The sequence below is a fragment of the Schistocerca americana genome, chromosome 5, assembly GCF_021461395.2.
Source record: "Schistocerca americana isolate TAMUIC-IGC-003095 chromosome 5, iqSchAmer2.1, whole genome shotgun sequence".
Lineage (NCBI taxonomy): Eukaryota > Metazoa > Arthropoda > Insecta > Orthoptera > Acrididae > Schistocerca > Schistocerca americana.
Genome location: NC_060123.1, coordinates 417651478 through 417674161, shown reverse-complemented (window position 1 = coordinate 417674161; position 22684 = coordinate 417651478). Strand labels below are relative to the sequence as shown.

The window sequence follows — 22684 nt, the reverse complement described above, 5'->3', positions numbered from 1 at the left end:
ACAGTTTTAATACTTGGCTCATGGAGCCAGTATTCCACATGGGCACATAAACCCTGACATTCTTAACGATGCCCATATTGCGGGACTTTTAGCCTGTCATCGAAGTCACTTTGTCTTATAACATGGCACCAGTTCCTCTTGTCTTGCTACCAAAGGGCTCCACTTACTGGCAGCTCACTCTAGTATCATTGAGAGAACAACAAAAAGAATGTCTTCTGGTTCATTCGTGAGTGAATAGGGAGGTAAAAATGGTGAGTAGCAAGTTGACAGAGTTGGAGATCTTTGATATTTTATACAGAAATCCAGGATGAGAAACAATAAAGATTGACAGTTTTCAGACAAAAGTATGTGTGATGGTTCCAGCTGCAGAAGTAAGACAGGGAAATGGAACAAGAACATTAGTGTTTGCATAAAGCTACAAGCACTGCAATTTCAGGAGACCCACGGAGGAATATCAGCAGAAATCCTGAAGCCAGATGTAATCACTGACTACAGTAAGAACAAAACCATTGTTAACAGTGGATCAGCACCATGGCTATTCCCAACTGCCCAGAATACTGAAACTCCAGAAAAAGCAGTTTTCTCAATTATTAATACTGTTAATAGTTTATCTTATAAAAAGAAAAGAGGGGAGAAATGTACCTGTAGCAGACTATTGGCTGAAAAGGGAAGACATATTTTTCAACAGTAACCTACTTTGTCTACCCAAACTGACACAAAATATGCACATAACTTTCCAGATAATGTTCAACCTCTTACAGAAAGGCCAACACATTTTGCTACTGCTAGGTTTGTACAGAAGGGGAAGAAAAGAAAGAGAAGATGGGTAAGTGCAACAGAAAGTTGAGTAGATATGGTGCAAGGACTGCAATGACATCTACATGTCCCACAGTTCTTCCAGGATTACAACACCGAAATTACACAGAAAATGTTCTCAGTTTCATACAAGTAGTTTTAACTTTGCTGAACTGTTTTGTGGCAAAATAATAATAGCACCACTCAAGAGAAAGAGCGTGTAAAATTTTTTTTCTTCAAATTCTCAGGTGTTTTAATGAGTTAATTATGTCAACTGTTTACCTGGGAAACTGTGTAACTTGGAATTGACCACTAGATGTCAGGGGAGGCAGCTCCACCAGCATAAAAAGAGGTGGTGTGTACTGTGTTGTCAGTAGAATGAGTTGGTCAGGAGAGCTCAGTAACTTTGAACATGGATTGGTTGGTTGGCTGGTTGGTTGAGGGATGAAAGGGACCAAACTGCAGAGGTCATCGGTCCCTTGTTCCAAAATACTAAAAATACCCTCAGAGAATAAAATATGTTCAACAGAATAGGAGACAGACGACACAGAACAAAATAAACGTAGACAAGGACGAGACAAAACAAAATAAAAGCACATGGAGTGCGACGGTGGTTGGCCGACCATAGGAACAAAAAAAAAGGAAAAGCCAACCACCGAAAACACATTAAAAAACTGAGTTTAAAACCGTAGGCCAAAGGCCAGAATCAACACAAAACAATCAAATAAAACAGAAACTCTCAGAGTAAATGATAAAAACCCCCTGCCCGAATAAAACGTAAAACTAAGTCAGCCATAGCAGAGTCATCTGTTAAAAGGGCAGGGAGCGAGTCAGGCAGTGGAAACGACTGCCTGAGCACAACTAAAAGTGGACAGTCTAATAAAATGTGAACCACTGTCAAAATGGAGCCGCAGCGACATAAAGGTGGGCCCTCACGTCGTAATAGGTGGCCGTGCGTCATCCATGTGTGCCCAATGCGCAGCCGGCACAGGACAACTGACTCCTTACGAGACATCCGCAAGGAGGACCGCCACACACCGGTCGTCTCCTTAACAGCCCGCAGCTTATTCGGGGATGTCAGGCCACGCCACTCATCAGCCCACACCCCAAGCACCTTACGGCGCAACACCAGCTGCAGGTCGCGAGCTGTGAGGCCGATCTCCAAAGCTGGGGCGTCGATCGCCCCTTTGGCCAGCCTGTCAACACGTTCATTCCCCGGGATGCCAACATGACCTGGCGTCCAAACCAAGACCACCGAACGACCAGAACGGGCAATGGCGGAAACAGACTCCTGAATAGAGGACACCAGAGGAGAGGAGGGATAGCAGCGGTCGATGGCCTGAAGGCTGCTCAGGGAGTCACTGCAGATGACGATGGACCTACCTGAGCAGAAACGCACATGCTCAAGAGCGCGCAAGATGGCCACCAGCTCTGCAGTAAAAATACTGCAGCCAGCCGGCAAGGAGCGTTGCTCAACATGGGCAGCGTGAGCAAAAGCGTAGGCAGTGCGACCATCAACCAGGGAACCATCAGTGTAGACAGGCTCACAGCCCGGAAATGATTCGAGGAGCGCAAGAAAACGGCGACGGAGGGCCACAGGCGGAACCGAGTCCTTAGGTCCCTGTGCCAAATCCAGACAGACGGACGGCTGGGACAAACACCAGGGAGGCGTAGGTGTACGGACCCGGAAGGGAGGCAGAAGAGGGAATGACCCCAGTTCTGACAGCAGGGACTGGACACGGACAGCTACGGAAAGCCCAGACCGAGGTCACCGTTCGGGCAGGTGGTGGACCATGGCAGGGAAAAGCAGGCGACGATTGGGATGGCCTGGCGAGCAATGTACGTGGACAGCATAGTCGGCGAGCAGACGATGGCGGCGAATCTGCAGCGGGGGAACCCCGGCCTCCACCAGTAGACTATCCACGGGGCTGGTGCGAAAAGCGCCAGTTGCAAGCCGAACCCCACAGTGATGTATGGGGTCTAACAACTTCAACACTGAGGGTGACGCAGACCCATAGGCCAGGCTCCCATAATCAAGCCGGGACTGCACAAGGGCTCTGTACAATTGCAGTAGCGTGCAGCGATCTGCACCCCAAGACGTGTGGCTAAGGCAGCGGAGGGCGTTGAGGTGCCGCCAGCATTTTTGCTTCAGCTGAGTAACATGAGGAACCCATGTCAGCCGGGCATCAAACACAAGTCCCAAGAAGCGGCAAGTGTCCACCACTTCAAGCAGGTGGCCGTCGAGGTAAAGTGCAGGATGAGGGTGGACCGTCCGACGCCTGCAGAAGTGCATAACTCGAGTCTTGGCAGTAGAGAACTGAAAACCATGAGTCAGAGCCCATGATGCTGCCTTGCGAATGGCGACTTGCAGCGTGCGTTCGGCGACTCCCGTAGTCGTGGAGCTAAATGAGATGCAGAAGTCGTCGGCATACAAAGAAGGAGACACCGACGACCCCACTGCTGCTGCCAGACCATTAATGGCCACTACGAATAAGGAGACGCTCAACACCGAGCCCTGCGGGACCCCAATTTCCTGTGTATAAGAGGAACTAGAGGTGGCACCGACTTGCACCCGGAAAGAGCGGCGCAATAAAAAGCTTTGAAGAAAAGTCGGGAGCCGACCACGAAGACCCCACTCATGCAACGTGGCGAGGATGTGATGCCTCCATGTGGTGTCATACGCCTTCCGCAGATCGAAAAATACAGCAACGAGATGCTGACGTCGGGCAAAGGCCGTACGGACAGCAGATTCCAGCCGCACCAAATTGTCCACTGCAGACAGCCCCCGACAGAAGCCACCCTGGGATGGAGCGAGGAGACCGCGCGACTCAAGGACCCAACACAAACGCCGCCCCACCATACGTTCGAGCAATTTGCACAAAACGTTGGTGAGGGTAATGGGACGATAGCTGTCCACCGCCAGGGGGTCCGCACCGGGCTTCAAGATGGGGACAATAACACCCCCTCGCCATTGCGACGGGAACACGCCTTCGCTCCAAATGCGATTAAATATCGCGAGAATGTGTCTCTGGCAGTCCCTGGAGAGATGCTTCAGCATCTGCGCGTGGATGCAGTCTGGGCCTGGTGCTGTATCAGGGCAATCGGCGAGGGCAGCGAGGAATTCCCTCTCGCTGAAAGGAGCATTATATTTTTCAGAATGACGCGTGTGGAATGAGAACGGCGTCCGCTCGGCTCGCTCCTTTAGAGAGCGAAAGGCGGGGGGATAGGAAGCAGTCGCAGAGCTCTGAGCAAAGTGCGCGGCTAGCCGTTCAGCAATGGCGGCAGCGTCCGTGCAGACAGCGCCGTCCAAGGAGAGCCCAGGGACACCCATAGGGGTCTGGGATCCATAAATCCGCCGGATCCGTGACCACACGAGCGAGGAGGAGACACGGGAGCCCAGGGAGGAGACGTACCTCTCCCAGCACTCCTGCTTACGCCGTGCAATAAGACGATGGGCGAAGGCACGGAGCCTCTTAAAGGCGATGAGGGTCTCTGGCGACCACCAGGGGACAGCCTTCCTCCGAGGGAGGCCAGAAGAACGGGGGATGGCAGCCTCGGCCGCTGAAATGATGGACGTGGTTAAAACACGGACCACCTCGTCAATGTCACCCTGTGGGGGAGACTCAATGGTTGCAGCGGAAGTAAAAGCTGGCCAGTCAGCCCTGTGGAGAGCCCAGCGGGGCAAGCGCCCAGAAGAATGACACTGGGGCAGTGACAAATAGATGGGAAAATGGTCACTACCACACAGGTCAGGATGCACTCTCCAGTGGAGGGATGGGACAAGGCCAGGGCTGCAAATAGAGAGATCGATGGCCGAGAACGAGCCATGGGCCACACTGAAATGCGTGGGAGCACCGGTGTTCAAGAGGCTAAGGTCGAGCTGAGCCAACACATGCTCCACGGACCGACCGCGATCATCGGAGACAGTCCCACCCCATAGAGGGTTGTGGGCATTGAAATCGCCCAGCAGCAAAAAAGGTGGCGGCAGTTGGGCTATCAGAGCAGCCAGGACATGCTGCGCGACAGCACCATCAGGTGGAAGGTAAATACTGCAGACGGTGATAGCCTGTGGCGTCCACACCCGAACAGCGACAGCCTCTAAAGCTGTTTGTAGAGATACAAACTCGCTGTGAAGAGAGTTAAGGACATATATGCAGACGCCACCAGACACCCTTTCATAAGCTGCCCGGTTCTTAAAATAACCCCGATAGCCACGGAGGGTGGGGGTTCGCATTGCTGGAAACCAAGTTTCCTGCAGAGCAATGCAAAGGAAAGGATGACAGCTGATAAGTTGGCGGAACTCAGCTAGATGGTGGAAGAAACCGCTGCAGTTCCACTGGAGGATGGTATTAGCCATGAATGGGAAAGGCGTGAAGGGACTGGGGAGGCAGATTACGCCTCCGGGGCCCCTGATGCTACTGAGTCACCACCTGGACAACAGCCATCCATTGCGTCCGAGGGACTGGCGAGATCCAGGTCCTCAGCGGATGCCAGAATCTCCACCTCATCTTCGGACGCAGAGGGAGAAGGTTGCGGAGGGACAGGTGCCACCGCAATTTCAGGATGCTTGGGAGCCTTTTTCTTCGACTGCTTTGCGCGCTGTGCCTTAGGTGGGTCTGGCTGGGAGGGCCTCACTGGGTCAGTCTCAGGGACTGAAGACAACCGTGACGCCCGACGACCAGCGACCGGTGGTTGACAAACTTGCGGGCGTCCGCTTTGGCACTGGGCAAAGCCTGGGATGGGAGGGCCCCAAGGGACCCCTTCCGGGCGAGAGGAGCCGAAGAAGGCTCACGCTTCTCCGGCTGTGAAGGGGGAACAGATGTCCCCGGTGGTTGGGGTGGTGTTGCTCCTGAAGGAGATGGAGCAGGAGCAACAGGGAGTGAAGTGCCCCCCGCAACCAAGGGGGCCGGTGAATTCTGGCAGAGCTGAGAGCGAACTCGTGTTGCAGCAGCGGCATAGGTAGACATCATGTAGCCGCTCATATTTCCGCCTTGCCTCGGTGTAGGTCAGGCGGTCCAGGGTCTTATATTCCATTATCTTCCTTTCCTGCTGGAAGATCCGACAGTCCGGTGAGCAGGGGGAATGGTGCTCTCCACAGTTAACACAGATGGGAGGCGGAGCACATGGAGTATCAGGATGCAAAGGACGTCCGCAATCCCGACACGTGATGCTGGAAGTACAGCGAGATGACATGTGCCCGAACTTCCAGCATTTAAAACACCGCATCGGAGGAGGGATATATGGTTTCACATCACAACGGTAAACCATCACCTTAACCTTTTCGGGTAAGACATCACCCTCAAAGGCCAAGATGAAGGCACCGGTGGCGACCTGATTATCCCTCGGACCCTGATGGACGCGCCGGACGAAGTGAACACCTCGTCGTTCGAGGTTGGCGCGTAATTCATCGTCGGACTGCAGAAGAAGATCCCGATGGAATATAATACCCTGGACCATGTTCAGACTCTTATGCGGCGTGATGCTAACGGAAACATCCCCCAACTTGTCACAATTGAGCAACCTCCGTGACTGGGCAGAGGATGCCGTTTTGATGAGCACAGAACCAAAGCGCATCTTGGACAAGCCCTCCACCTCCCCGAACTTGTCCTCTAAATGCTCCACAAAAAACTGGGGCTTGGTCGACATGAACGATTCTCCATCAACCCGCGTGCACACGAGGTACCGGGGTGAATATTCTCCACTGCCGTCTTTAGAAAGACGTTCCTCCCATGGAGTAGCTAGGGAGGGAAACGATCTCTGATCCAATTTCTTCCCGTTGAGGTTAGACCTCGATCGCTTAGAGACTGCTGGTGGAGGCCCACCAGCGATAGATGATGTACCACGCTTCATTGCGGGTCATCCGCCCTGATGCCACCTACTCCGACCAAGGGCCCTCACCACGGGCGCCACCCAGCCACAGCAATAGCCACCTGGCAGGATGGCCATTGCCGGGAGTCCTGATGCCCCAGGGAGATGGGCATCTACTCCTTGGCATACGTGGGGAGTGAACGGCGCAGGCATCAGTAGAGCGATCCCTGTGTTGTCAGGGGGCTACAACCAAGAGGGTACATGGCGGCCCCACCACAACGGACTGGCTACCGTGCTGGATGTTAGGTGACATGTGGTCCACGGGCGTCGTCAGTGCAGAAAATGGCCCTGCACAGTGCTTGGCAGAAAGTGCACGCAGGAGCGCATCCATGCCCAAGCGATGGAGAGCGGGCAAGACTGCAATGCAACGACGAATAAGATGGTGAAAGTTCTCAACCGAACACGGACACAATGCACCAAGTAAGGCGCCCTTCCCCAATTGGCTCGCTCTTTGGAATAATTTAGAAAGATGGAGGACAAACCCGAGAGGGGACCATCACATAAGGCCGAAACATGTGAGACTCCTTTTAGTCGCCTCTTACGACAGGCAGGAATACCGCGGGCCTATTCTTACCCCCGAACTCGCAGGGGGGTGAACATGGAATAGTCATTTGGTGTGACCTATGTAACAAACCAGTCAGGGAAATTTCAACCCTTCTTAAGCTGCCCAGTCAACTGTTGGAGATGTGATTGTGAGGTGCAACTGTAAACCAAGACCTGGCAGGCTACATGTACTGACAGACAGGGAACGGATGCACTGTGGAGGATGGCTATAAAAATTGAATAACATCAGTGGAACGAATCATTTGTGAGTTTCTAAGTGCTGCCAGCAGCCTAGCTATTACAATGACTGTGCACAGGTAGTTGAAAGGAATTGGGTACAATGGATGAACTACTTCTCATAACCCACAAATTACTGTAGCCAGCTCTAAGTGACAGTAGAGGTGGTGTAAAGAGTGATGCCACTAGACAGTGGATGACAAAAACAAGTGATTTGCAGTGATGAATCATGCTATACCCTTTGGCAAACTGAGGGAATGGCTAGGGTTTGGCGAAAACTTGCAGAAAGTTACCCACCATCCTATGTAGTGGCAACAGTGAAGTATGGAGGCGTTTTCCATGCTTAGGATATGGTACCCTTATTATGCTTAAGAAAATGCTAAATGTGGAAGGATAGCAACACATTTTACAGAACTGTGAACTGCATACAGTAGAGGAACATTTTGGAGATTATGACTGAGTTTATTGGCATGACAACACATCCTTTCATAAAGAAGCATCTATGAGAGAATAGTTTATGGACAAGAATCCAGAAATTGACTGGTCTGTCCACAGTTGCCATCTGAACTCACCTTCTCTAGTTTTTTGAGGAAGAATGGGCTGTCATTCCTCCACAGTCATTCAGACGTCTCACTGAAAGTGGCCCTAGCAGATTTAACATCATTACAAAGGTGAAGGGTGGACACACTCCACATTAATACCATCTAATAAGTGACTGGATACTTTTGATAAGATAGTGTATATACTAAAAGAAACTCATCTTCCTGTAATGCACTTACATTTCCCTTTTAAATGGCATGACAATAATAATTCTATAACATTTCTGTATTTTGTCAGTAATGTAAGTGCAGTTCTCAATTAGCCAGTTCACAGAGAAGTACAATGTGGGAAGAAGAGAAAAGGGTTCAAAGTGTTAATATTTTTTCTTATATTATGTTCAGTACTTCAAACTTCATGCTTCCTCGCATGATACGTGAATAAGCTACAGTAGCAGAAATTACAGAATGGAATGGATGATTAGCTACAACCATTCCAAACTATTAGTGACCTTAATAACTGAGCTCTGCTACCCAGCAGTTTTAAAGTGGTTTTCACATGAATACAATGACCACATGGGTACCTTATCAAGTATGTTATTGGGTAATGAACTCACAATGAGCAACATGTTGCTAGACAACAACTCAACAAAAAAAGTGAGCAAAATGAATTCTAGTGAGAAGTTAGTACAGACAAAAAAATGCTATCCACATCTAAAGTCCCGTAACCAGACACGCACGTCCATGGCATTAAATATCGTAAACCACTGTATGCTGCAGTTCTCCCAGTAGGTTTGCACCTGGCCTAAGTGTTCAACTGCTGAAGTTTAAACTTATAATTCACATTCTATTGACTAAAAACATAGAGGCTAATCATCTGCACATTTTAATACAACATACTGTTTTATTCTCATATGTTCCTCAAGTTAACACTTTCTATCATATTTACTTAAATATCATAATGCAAAATTTTCTGCAAAGTATTTTTTCAACACTGGGTAGTTAAGATAAGTTGAGTTAAAAGATGTAGTCACATCTCAAATACTGTTAAATGTAAGCCATATAATTCATCTGTCACATTTATGTTAATTCATCACAATGTTAAATCACGTTAATGTGCTACACTTCCCAATGCAATAACCACTGCACTGCATACTTCAAAATATTTTATGTGAAACTTTAATAGAATCTTTAATCTTTTACAGAACATTGCTTATACCATGCATGAAACACAAATAGAACACAGACCATGAAATGAATATTAAAAGATGGAACATCCTAGAGCAGCTTTCAGTCCACTTTGTGGCAGCTTTCAGTAATTACGTAAGTGTCCTCTATTAATGTAACTGAAATAGTTATGACTCAGATGTAAGGCAGCTGCTGCTACAATAGAAAAAAAGGATGTATATGTAATTGTGCAGAAAAATCAGGAAGATCACAATGTGATCATATGCAGACTTTGCAGATGTCAACAATGTATATACCATCCATAATACTGTGCTTTGAAGTCAATGTACCAGCACTCCTTTATAAAAGGGTAATAATAATGACTTAGATAATAATAATGATCATTATTACTGGTTACTTGTAATGCAAAACTAGCGAAAAATATCAAAGCATCACTATCTTTTCAGCTTTAAAACATAAAGTAAATGTTGTGAATATACATGGGTATGTATATTAATAGATATCAACATTGGCACTAGCTTTAATCTGCAAAGTCAGTACTACTGTGGATGTCTGCATTTGTGGAAACATCTAATGATAGCTAATATTAAATGAGGATATGCAGGATCAATAGATGAAATGAACAGCAGGAAGAGTGATGATAAGAGTGCCAAGCAATGATGTTGGTATTATCCGTACAAACTATACTGTCACACTTTGCAACCAACCATATTCAATATGTAAAAAACTATATTAAACTAGGTATCTGCATGCAATTTGATATGAACTCGCACTTACCTTCATCCAAAAACTCGAACTGAACTAGTGGCACATCATCATAATATCTGTAATAAAAATCGAAGATGAGACAATATATTTCACAATCAGTACCTACAAGACTATAAATTTACTTAAGTATACTTTCTTATTGTTCCTGAGTGCAGAGCACTCATAATCATCTTTGGTGATCTTATTAATAACCATGTCCCACATTCTGTAATTTCCAGGAAACCATTACGAATCACAGTGACTTCAGTGTAAAAAAGTGTCACAGCTATTCATCTCATTGAGGATTTCATTCAGCCATCTTCTGTATTATACTGTAGCAGTTCTCTCTACATAAGGTCCACGCTTCAGCAAGTTATGTTACTTGGAAGTCATGCACCATGTTAGAGTTATTCTCATGCTTAAGTTTTACACACCAGTGTAAATGAGCAGAAAACAGGTGTAAAAGTTATCCTCAAAACATCTTTGTCTGTTTGCTGTAATATATGATTTTGAAGATAGGGTCTTTACGGTTTCAGTGCATTAAAAACATCTGTGCTGTCATTACTGTTGTCTGCCCATTCTAGTCTAAGCTGCCGAAGACAGCGGTCATGTTTGTGTGAAGTGACCTTAGTTTTTTGTGTGTGTGTTTTTCCTTTTCTGAAGAAGATTTTGGCTGAAAGCTAAATGGTAACAGTCTTTTCATTGTGTCAGTCTGCAGCTCAGCATGTTACCTTTATAGTGAATCACAATCCACCTTTTTTCCTATATTGTTAATTTTGGTTTCTTTTTTTATGCTATTGGAGCATATCAACTGTATTCCATCAAAAAGTATGCCAGAGTGAAAGTGAACTGCAACAGAGCCATTTGCATGAAGGTAAGGATGTTACACACTGCAAAGCAAAACACAGCTGACAGCCATTGCAAAACAGTGGCAGCTGGACATGGTACAGTAATAGCCAATACTACGATACTCTAGCAGAAGGGTGGAAGCCTTTCCTCACTTTTCACCACAGAATTGTTTAGAGTACGTGTCTTAAGCCCTCTACAAACATAGTCTGGGGTATGTAAGTACTCAGCCATTTGTGTACTAAAATATTCTTGTCTCAGCATCACACCCTACAACACAAGCCTGTGACATCTGGAGTAACATCCCGTAATGCAGTACAAACTGTTTGACCACAAGACGTGACAGCTTGCCCTCAGTCACAAGAGCAGCCACCGACAGAGCAGAGCCACCCGCTCACCGGAGGGAGGTCATGGCTGCCTCTGCAGTAATGCCAGCTGCGCTGCCGCACTGTCATCGCAGATGCAGCAGGAGATGTCGCTGATGACGGCATTCGAGTGGTGCCGCACTCGGACCCACTCTTTGTGCTGTTACCAATGCTGGACGTCTATCGTTTCACATGAGAGGCAACTGGACCTCTCCACCAAGCTGTTCCTGATGTACTATGACCAAGAGCCAGAATAAAGAAATTAATTGAACAAATCTACTGTTGTCCTGATGTCTCAATTCACTCTCCATGGGTGACAATCTATGGGTCATCGAACACTGGTGCCACATCACTGACATAACCTCCTTAGAGCAATGTCTGAACCTACAGTCTACGGTATGGTGAGTGCAAAAAACTTTGACAGCATTTTGATCACGGAAAAAAGATTTGACGGTCATGTAATTTTGTAAAGGAGATTTTATTGCCATTAGAGAACTGTGGGTTTGTCTAGTTTTAGAGATAATGGAAGTTGTGATTGGTTAGTGCTGTTAGATGTGCACAGTCTAACTTTGACGGCCACTAAGCACCATGTACAGAATCAGCTGCAGTAAAATGTTACACATGTAACACAGGGGCATAGGGTTAGGCAATGCTGGAAGTTGAGATGGCTCATTATTAGACATAAGAATTAAATTAATGTATTTTTTTCCTGTATTGTGAATTCTAGTCCCCAAAATGAGTGTTGTCATGGACAAAGCTTCGACAGAACCAGAACAAAAAGGTGTGTCAAATCCGGAAGCAGTGTGCATATTGTTAGAAAAGGTAGCACAATTAACAGCAGACAATACAGAACTTCACGGGATGGTAGAATCGCAGTTGTCACAGCAGAATGTAGATTTGTCAGTCGCAAGTTTAATTGCTCCTTTTTCTAGTAAGGCAACCAATAATGTACAAGCCTTTATGAGAGACCTTGGAAATCTGAGATGGAAGGTTGCTCTGATAAGGAATTACTGAGTGTTGCAAAATTGAAACTAAAAGGGAAAGCTAAAACTTACGTACGTATACAGACGCTCTTAACGGAGCCGCAACATTTGAAGAATTTAAAGACAGGTTAATTCAGAGATATATGAAACGGATCAGCACCAGACACTATAGGGAATAATTAGGGGTATAACTAAGAGAAATACAGAAACTGTGGAAAAATTTGTGGATTGGATAAGAAAAATTAATGGACATATCTATGAAACAGAAAAGGATGCCACAGTCAATGAAATTATTTTGCAAGAATCTGAGCAGAGCACACTCAATGATTCTTTTAAGAGGATTGCATGTGGAAATGTCAAGACATGAATGGGCAGGAGGTCCAATGGATTTGTGCACAACAGTACGCTTAGCTATAGGGTGTGGGGAGATCAATTTGTTGACTGGAATGCAGGGTAAAAGGACAGTGTTTGCAGCTAATATAAAATGTTTCAGGTAGACAGATGGGATATGTAAGCAGGCAGTGTCACCAGCCACAGGGTGATGTGAACAAAGTAAGAGGAAGTAATAGTTTTAGAAGCACAGGACCAGACAAGAATAAGGTGTTACATACCAACAGGAACCCCAGGCCCACTTAAGGTCATTCCCAGTAAGACTTGATGCTACGAAATCATATGCAGAGGTGGATTGTGGGATAAGAGCAATAGTAGGAAAAAATGGTTACATGATATTATTGGACATAGGGGTGCATGTGTCGGGTCACCTGTAGTGACCTAGTGAAACGTCTGCAATGTGACCCACCACAGTACAGATTGTGTGGAGTGAGGAATAAAGATGTCATACCATTAGGATTAGTGGATATAGACTTTTGGCTGGGAAACCGTTCAATTTAAACAATGTGTAGAGATTGTGCCATCTTAGCCTTCACTGTATGTAATTACTCCACCAGCCTAGTTCAAAAGCAGATTTCTGGGGCCATCGCATCCAATCCTGGTACTGCTGATGCCCCCAAAAACCAACTTCGGAGCACACCACTGGTGATCAGTGTTATCCTGGTCTGAAGTGTATTAATCACAGCTACTTTGGCAGGGCCGTGACTTCCTAAAATCATGGCCTGAAATGAGATCCATTCTGTCCGAAATTTTGTCCATCACACACCCACAATAGCTTTCTGTTGCCTTCCCAATCCTCGCAAGTTTCTTGTGAGACCCTATGCTCCTTCTGCACCCATCTCCCTACCCTATGGCTCTGCCTCTGTGACCGTCCCCACTGCAAGACTTGCCATATGCACCCTCCTGCCACCAACTATAGCAGCCCTGTAACTGGCAAAACACACACTACCAAAGGGAGAGCCACCTGTGAAATGACATGTCATATACCAGCTATTATGTAAACCAGGCTCGTGCAAACTGTGCTCCCGGGGCGCTAGCGCCCGCGACCGCCCGCGGCCAGCACCCCGGGCGAATTCGGATGTTGCCACAGTGACCGAGCCATGTGGCTTAGCTGGCAATGCAGTCCACCCGCCGCGCCTCACCATGCCCCTGTATGCGACGGCAGTGGCCAAAAGAGACACAAAGCAACAGACGTAAGGCTACTGTGGATTAAGATGGATGGTCAACAGCAGCAGACAAAAAGAAAGAGGAGCGGTGCGTCCGCACTATTTAAACCCGAGTGGGAAATTAATTTTCTTTGTACTGCTGTCAAAAATCATGCCAAATGTTTAGTATGACATCAGAACCTCATGTATTTAAAAAAGTACTCGATTGAACGGCACTTTAATACCTGTCACAAATATCAGTTTGAAAATTTGTCGCAAGAGGAACGCCAGTCAAAGCTTGAAGAACTGAAAGAAAATTTCAAGCAGCCTTACAGTGAAGTAAGTGTTTCTTATGACTCTTTATAATTTATAAAGATGATAAATAAAAGTATATTTTATAATCTGTCACTTAGCAACGTGCCAGTTATCGAATATCAGATTGTCAGCAACAAGGAACATGTCTTTTCGGTTAATTTTTATATTTGATTTGCATTAAATCGCGTCGCACAGATACCCGAAAAAGTTTCAGGTGCGTTATTTTTTTCCACTTTCTGAAAAGCCGTCACAAACGCTGTCTCAGCCAGCAAAGTGTCATTAAGAGTCATTCTTTGTTTTTGTATATTTGTGTTTTTATGGATGGGAAAACATATGTTGTAGTTTGATCTATATATTAAATTAATCAAAACGCAGATATTCCAATATATAAAAATTTATTTTGCGACCACATTTCGCTGTCCTGGATAGCGTCTAAGGCCGCTTTTCGGAGGAACTGGGGGAAAACGCACCTTAAACCAATCTTTCATTGTTAGTTTTTTATTTGAGTTTCGATGAATGAAACAATTGTTAAAATGATAAAAGTGTTTTAAAAACAGGATCTACATCTACATCCATACTCCGCAAGCCACCTGAAGGTTTGTGGCGGAGGGTACCTTGAGTACCTTTATCAGTTCTCCCTTCTATTCCAGTCTCGTATTGCTCGTGGAAAGAAGGACTGTCGGTATGCCTCTGTGTGGGCTCTTATCTCTGATTTTATCCTCATGGTCTCTTCGCGATATATATGTAGGAGGGAGTAATAAACTGCTTGACTCCTTGGTGAAGGCATGTCCTCGAAACTTCAACAAAAGCCTGTACCGAGCTACTGAGCGTCTCTCCTGCAGAGTCTTCCACTGGAGTTTATCTATCATCTCCGTAATGCTTTTGTGATTACTAAATGATCCTGTAACAAAGCGCACTGCTCTCCATTGGATCTTCTCTATCTCTTCTATCAAACCTATCTGGTACGGATCCCACACTGCTGAGCAGTATTCAAGCAGTGGGCGAACAAGCGTACTGTAACCTACTTCCTTTGTTTTTGGATTGCATTTCCTTAGGATTCTTCCAATGAATCTCAGTCTGGCATCTGCTTTACCAACGATCAGCTTTATAAGATCATTCCATTTTAAATCACTCCTAATGCGCACTCCCAGATAATTTATGGAATTAACTGCTTCCAGTTGCTGACCTGCTATATTGTAGCTAAATGATATGGGATGTTTCTTTCTAAGTATTCACAGCACATTACACTTGTCTACATTGAGATTCAATTGCCATTCTCTGCACCATGCGTCAATTCCCTGCAGATCCTCCTGTATTTCAGTACAATTTTCCATTGTTACAACCTCTCGATATACTACAGCACAGATGGGTAGATCACATAACTAATGAGGTGGTGTTGAATAGGATTGGGGAGAAGAGAAGTTTGTGGCACAACTTGACTAGAAGAAGGGATCGGTTGGTAGGAAATGTTCTGAGGCATCAAGGGATCACCAATTTAGTATTGGAGGGCAGCGTGGAGGGTAAAAATCGTAGAGGGAGACCAAGAGATGAATACAATAAGCAGATTCAGAAGGATGTAGGTTGCAGTAGGTACTGGGAGATGAAGAAGCTTGCACAGGATAGAGTAGCATGGAGAGCTACATCAAACCAGTCTCAGGACTGAAGACCACCTCCACCACAACAACAACAACAACAACAACAACAACAACATCCGCAAAAAGCCTCAGTGAACTTCCGATGTCATCCACAAGGTCATTTATGTATATTGTGAATAGCAACGATCCTACGACACTCCCCTGCGGCACACCTGAACTCACTCTTACTTTGGAAGACTTCTCTCCATTGAGAATGACATGCTGCATTCTGTTATCTAGGAACTCTTCAATCCAATCACACAATTGGTCTGATAGTCCATATGCTCTTACTTTGTTCATTAAACGACTGTGGGGAACTGTATCGAACGCCTTGCGGAAGTCAAGAAACACGGCATCTACCTGGGAACCCGTGTCTATGGCCCTCTGAGTCTCTTGGACGAAAATTAATTGTATGTTATAGCCCTTTCGCCTCAAACTGTTGCTCACCGAGTCGAAGATATGGCCTCAGAAATGAAACAGCAATTAATGAAGAGAGCGGCAAACTTCATTTCATTTTCTATTGTTCTTGACGAGTCCGCGTACGTTGCAGACGTATCTCATATTCGTTCTAGGTGTCGACGACAATCTGTGTGTCACAGAGGAATTTCTCAGGCTTATACCACTAAAAGACACAACCACGGGTTTGGATATTTTTCTAGCCGTGGAAAACGTGTTAAGAGTCAATGGATTTAAAATGGGAACGCCTGACCAGTGTAACAACAGATGGAGCCCCTGCACTACGACGGATATGCACTGAATTTATGAGTTTTGTCAGGTCAAAAATGGCTGAAGTTGGCTGTTCCTTATTCGCAGCAGTCCACTGTCTGATACACCAGGAGGCACTTTGCACGAAGATTGTCAACATAAAATATGTTATGGACACAGTTCTTCGAACGGTTAATTATCTTCGATCGCATGGACTCACACATCGCCAATTTAAAGAATTTCTGGCTGATATTGAAGTGGAATACCCTGACATCCCCTACCACGCCGCAGTAAGATGGCTGAGCAGAGGAAAGGTGTCATCAGTTTTTCTCCTTGAGAGGCGAAATAAATACCGTTTTGGAAATGAAAGAACGTCCAGAAGAATTACTTTGTGATCCTATGTGGATGGCGAATTTGGCTTTTTTGAGTGATCTTAGTGGTCATTTAAATACTTCGAATATTTCACTCCAAGGCGAAAATCATTCTGTTGTTGATTTAGTGCAGACGATTCAAGCATTTCAAAAAAATCTTATTTTGTGGGAAAAACAGTTGTGCGAGAAGAGTTGTTGTCACTTTCCTGCACTATACAGCGTTAAAGAAGATGTGGATTTTTCAGATTATTTTCAAATCATTTTTGAATTACAACAACAGTTTGAAAACAGATTCTTGGAGATAAGTGAGCTTCAGCCGCCCTTAGATATATTTGTTTGCCCGTTTTCTCTTTGGGCAGAGGACCTCTTACAAGAGCTTCAACTAGAGCTGATTGACCTGCAGTGCGATATCTGCCTGAAGGACCGCTTTCTCATGTGTAAAACTCTGGATGCCTTTTACAGTTGTCTTCCATGAGAGAAATATCCTCTTTTGCACAAGCACACGGCCAAAGTTCTGTCAATGTTTGGTTCCACATATATTTGTGAGCGCTTTTTCTCTCTGTTAAAGCTTGCTAAAACCAAGAACCGTTCATTACTCGACAATAAAAATTTGACTAATTCTTTGAGGTTAGCAGTCTCACGGAATATTGTACCAAACCTAGACAAAATAATTTCTTCGAAAAAGAAAAACATTTAAATGTTAATTGTCTTCTTTAACAATGTTGGCTGTAGGAATCAAAGAGCTTTATAATGTTACTTCTATTTTTTAACAAGTTTTCAAACTGCATCAGTTAAAATTATTACGTACAAAACAGCAAACTAAGCATCCGATTTCTAAACTCTGAAAAGGGATACAAAAAGATGTAGCACAAAGTACACCAACAAATATTTACTTGTAGCTACTAACAGTAGGAATGAGACTCTATATCCCTTACATAAAATTATTTCTAAAATAGAATATTTGTGACTAGTTCATTTAAGAAACTGATGCATCTTCCAGAAGATATGATGAGTGTGCATGTGCAGTACTAGTAGAATCAACCTGTGCGTCACAAAACTACTAAGTTGTTCTTCAATTCTTGTTTTGGATATTGTTTTCTAAAGCTTTGCGCAGTAATTCTACCACATGAACACTAGTTGTTACCTCAACAGTAAATGGTTTGCTTGTTTTACCGCTCATGGACCACTTTTACAGAGCTGTGCTTCCTCTGTTATTTTGTTTACATTGGATCTGACCGCGCGACAGTCCAGCGCAGAACAGTTCTGTGAGATCTCACTCGTCCCCCCCCCCCCCCCCCCCCCACAGCTCTCTCTCGCTCCTTTGACGACACTAGCAACACACGGTCGCGGACGGGGCGCTGAACTACACTGCCTTGCGCCCGCGGGGCGCGGGTACGCCCGCCGAGCGCAGTTCTAGGATGAGCCCGATGTAAACACTGTTTGGCCTCTTAAATCAGCATGACTACGACCAAATTATCAATTAGGATGAATAGGCGTAGGCAGAGGATGTGACCATCTCCGTTGCAAGACTTGCCCTATGCATCTTCCTACCACCACCTATAGCAGCCCTGTATCCTGGAGAAAGAAGAATCAAACATGAGGGGTGACAGCCATGGACCGTCGCTGAATGCCATTGAAACTGCATTACGAGGAAAAGTGAAGCACCTAGAGGCAAGCAACAGGGAACAGGTGGAAAAATTACTTTTGGAATTTAAGGATTTATTGTTTCCAAAAGGGTCGTTATCAGTTATGCATATTACACAGTATTGCATACCAATGGGAAACGAATCACCAGTCTACCACAAACAATATAGAATACCAATGTACTTACAACCAATTTTGGAGGAATTTATCAATCAACAGCTGAAAGAGGGAATAATTGAAGAAGTAATAGCGTATGGGGTGCAGGAATAGTTGTCATGTCAAAAAAATCAACGGACAGAACACGAAAATGTAGATACCTAAACGCGAAAAATCGTAACGGATGCCTACCCTTTGGCAAATCTTACAGAACCAGTTGGATCATTTAGGGCAATGCAACTATTTATCAACAATGGATTTGAAGAGGGGTTATCACCAGATGCAGGTTGCATCACAGGAGTGATGCAAAACAGTATTTTTGGCACCGTAACAATTCAGAAGAATGCCATTAGGATTAAAAAATGCACCTGCAACACTTCAGAGAGTGTTGGATGGAGTACTCAGAGATTTAAAACCACAGCAAGGCCTCATATATCTCTAAGACATAATTGTCTTTGGGAGTGACATGGAACAGCATATGCAGAGATTAAGGGAAGTATTCCTAAGCAGCAAAGTTAAATGCGAGTACAAAAAAGTGTCATTTTGTTATGGGAGAGGTAGCATACCTAGGTCATGTCATAAGTGAAGATAGGATTAATACAAACCTGAGATTAATTTGAGTTGTACGTGAATTTCCTGTACCAGAATCTGTAAAGCAGTTGCAATCATTGTTAGGAGTCGTGAACTATTACTGCTGGTTCATGAAAGGATTTGTGGATATTGCCCTATGATTGACACAGTTGTTAGAAAAGGGTACTAAATTTGTGTGGTTAGAAGAGTGCCATCATGCCTTTGAGGAGCTAAAAGAAGCTTTAACATCAAGTCTGATATTGGTATGTCTGGATTTTAATAGAAAATTTGTTTTATCATGCGATGCATTAAACCGTGCACTTGGCTGAGTGTTGTCACAAGAGGAAGAAGGTGTGGAACATCCCACAGCTTACGCATCAAGACAACCAAATTTTGCAGAAAGAAATTATTCCACAATGGGGAAAGAGATGTTAAGCCTTATTTATGGAATCACCTATTTCAAATGTTATCCGTATGATAAAAACTTTACAGCAATAACAGATCACGTGGGATTAAAACGGCTGTTGTGGTTAAAGGATTTTTTTAGAAGGCTGAAGCGATGGGCAGTAATACTAAGTGAATTTTATTTTGAAGTCACGCGTAAACCTGGGAAGCGGCACAGAAATGCAGATGGCTTAAGCAGAAAAGTAGCAGTATTACATATTGGAGGTAATGAGCATAAGGAATGACAAACTGCTCAGAGGGTGGATGATGAATGTAAGCAGTATTTTAAGCAGTCACAGTTTAGGGTCCAGGATGGGTTACTATGCAGAGAAAAACAAGTTGGGACCAAGGTAGCGGTACCAACGAAGCAAAGGAATAGAGTGCTACAAGAAGATCATGATCACATACTAGCAGATCACGAAGGTTGCACGTCTCCCAACAGAGGAGTAGCAGAAAGATATCGGTGGAGGAATAGGAAGATGGACGTAAGCCAGTATGTGCGGAGTTGCACACTGGGCACAGGGAGTGGATTTGTGTCAAACACGAGCACCGTTGCGGAGGTTAACTGAAGCATTGGCACCATTCAAATTTCTTGGGATTCATGTTTTAGGTTCATTTAATAAAACATCCGTACGGAGTAAGTAAGTACTCACAATCATATATCATTTTTCAAGATATGTACAAATGGTCATGATGCCAAATCAGCAGGCAGCAAGAGTGACACAAGCACTTGTGAATAATTGGGTACTGAAATTTGGAGTGCTTGAGACAATAGTAACAGACCAGGGATCAAACTTCAGGTGAGATCTATTCAAGAAATTTTTGTAAGTTAATGAATGTGAAGAAGTTGAGGATGAGTGCTCCCTGCCCATGAGCCAACGGAAGAACGGAAAGAGTGCATAGGACAATTGGGAAGACACTTAGTTACTATGTTGACTTACAACACACCAACTGGGATATCTATTTGAAGTATGTCATCTCCGCCTACAACTCAAAACAGCATACGAACACAGTATGAAGTAGTACATGGTCATAAAATGCCATTACCATTAGACATATCGAAAACAAAGAAAGGGAAGACTGGAGAACCTGTTAAGGAATTTGCCTGAGTGATTAGGGGAATCTGGACTACAGTAAGGAAGGCAAATACACAAGCACTGAAAACAGGAAGAAGCTGTGGGCCATACAGCAAGAATGCCACTATATAAGGTTGGTCAGTGGGTGGTGCTATCAACTTCATGTACACCAAAGGAAAAGACAAAGAAGTTTTTTGCAAAGTATCAGTGGCCACACCAAAAGTGGTAGAGACTATGTTGCCAGTAAATGCCACGATTCAATGCTGAAGAGAATGACAACTGAGCATGTAGGGCGGTTGAAACCTTTTCACAGGAGTCCAGAAGTTATTCCAGGAATGGGAAATGTAGACCTGAAAAGGAGACTGAGGAGAAAGGTATCTGACGATAAACAAGAGGTTGTCCATGAAATGTGAACGAGGAACCTGTAGGGATTAAAGATTAGGAGAAAGTCATTTAATGATTTTAGGTTATGTATAGATTTGGTGTAATGAGTATAAGCAGCTGTGGGGCAGCAATGAATTCAAGGGAGAGGAAGGTGATAAGACTTCCTGCCCATAGGTGACATGCAGAGAAGGCAAGATGATGCTGTTCATAGTGTGACTACCAATCTTCATCATGGTGGAAGCTTTATGGAACCAGCACCTGGAAGGTGGAGTGCCGTTCGCCAAGCAGGAAGACATAGCAATCACCAATCATTACTTGGTGATACTGGAAAAGTGTAATGAGATGAGAAGACTGGAAGTAGCATTCAACAAATTGTTTCAGGGAATGGAAAGGCATGGGATACTCAAAGGTAGTGGAGCATACGAGAAATTAAGGAGTGAGATGACCCAGATACTGGAGGTCATTCCGCAATCGTGAAAAGGAAGAGGGGTTGGATGAATGCTGGGGGTCAGCTTATGGCAACAATATTTGGCACTGCTGCTGAGGAGGACATTCGAAGAGTGAGCAACACAGCAGGAGAGATTAAGCAGTGGGGAAAAGGGAAAAAACCTGTGAGTTATTGGCACACTACACAGATTGCAAATTTAGAGGAGGACATACTAAACAGCACATGACAACTACAAAAACTGACTGGAGAAGTAAAGTGGTATGCCACAGCTACAGAAGAGGCAGTTAATCAGAACATCAGGGAACTACAAATTGAAGTAGACGTCTTGGAAAGGGAAGTAGTAATGACAAAATAGTTGCAGTTTGTAGAAGATAATGTATGGGAAGCACAAGGGAAAGTAACAGAACTACAAGAGGCTAAGCAACATGCTGTAAAAGGTCAGTTGGGGTTTAACTCCTTGTCACCAGAACTGTATTTGGAGGGTCTAAGGAAAGGAAAGGAGGCACTACCACTGGAGTTGGGGCTGTTTTTAGAACCCAAGCACAACAAATTAACTTTTTATTTAAAGGTAGAGCCACAGTACCAGTGAGAACTGAAGGAGCAAACGTTTCCATTTCCATTTCTATACTAATAGCAGAGAAACAAGTATGTTACAAACGCTATGTAGTTCATGTGTATCTTGTCAAGTGGAGGATACTGAAGAAATTTGTAAAAGTAAACATGCAGCAACTATTATTAATTGCGAAAAACACTGGAAGGTATACAGAAATGGAGGAAGCAAAGTTACAAAAATTCTACCAACGGGAAATCACAGTTGATCTCAGCATGGCAATAAGAGAGGGGCAGAATCCCTGTGCAATGATATTGCTAATGGGGCAAAAGGAGATGAGAGAATGCAATAAAGAAGTGACTGAGCCAGAATTGTACTTTCAGCTGGTCGATGCACATTGGTTGTACTCTACCTTAGGCAAGATCGTAGTAATGGGTAGTTATTTCAAGCGGCACAGCTCATGTCAGCAAAGAGGCTAGAATTAAACAGGAATGGTTTGTTATTAAATGGAACAGCTTGTGAGATAATGTGGCCTACTTTCCATTTGCCCACCAACATCACAGAGATAACTCACCTGAATATTTCATATCTTCGTTTCTTTTGGCCAGAGGAGCTCATGGAAGCGCTACCTGCTGCAAACTCTAGGGCTGGAATTAATGCAGTCTATAAACATGCTTCTGATCCTGCAGGAGGGACGAGTCTCCCTAGAAACCTTAGTACAGCAAGTAAATTTATATCGGGAAA

At 44.6% G+C, this 22684-nt stretch overlaps 1 protein-coding gene across 1 annotated transcript in view; it reads right to left on the bottom strand.

Moving 5' to 3' along the window:
- The window catches only part of LOC124615354 (rho guanine nucleotide exchange factor 18), a 591378-nt gene that overhangs the window by 159200 nt on the left and 409494 nt on the right, over positions 1–22684 (bottom strand). Inside the window, exon 15 of the mRNA XM_047143164.1 lies at positions 9945–9991. Within this exon, the coding sequence (XP_046999120.1) occupies positions 9945–9991 (47 nt within the window). The remainder of the gene's footprint in view (positions 1–9944; positions 9992–22684) is intronic.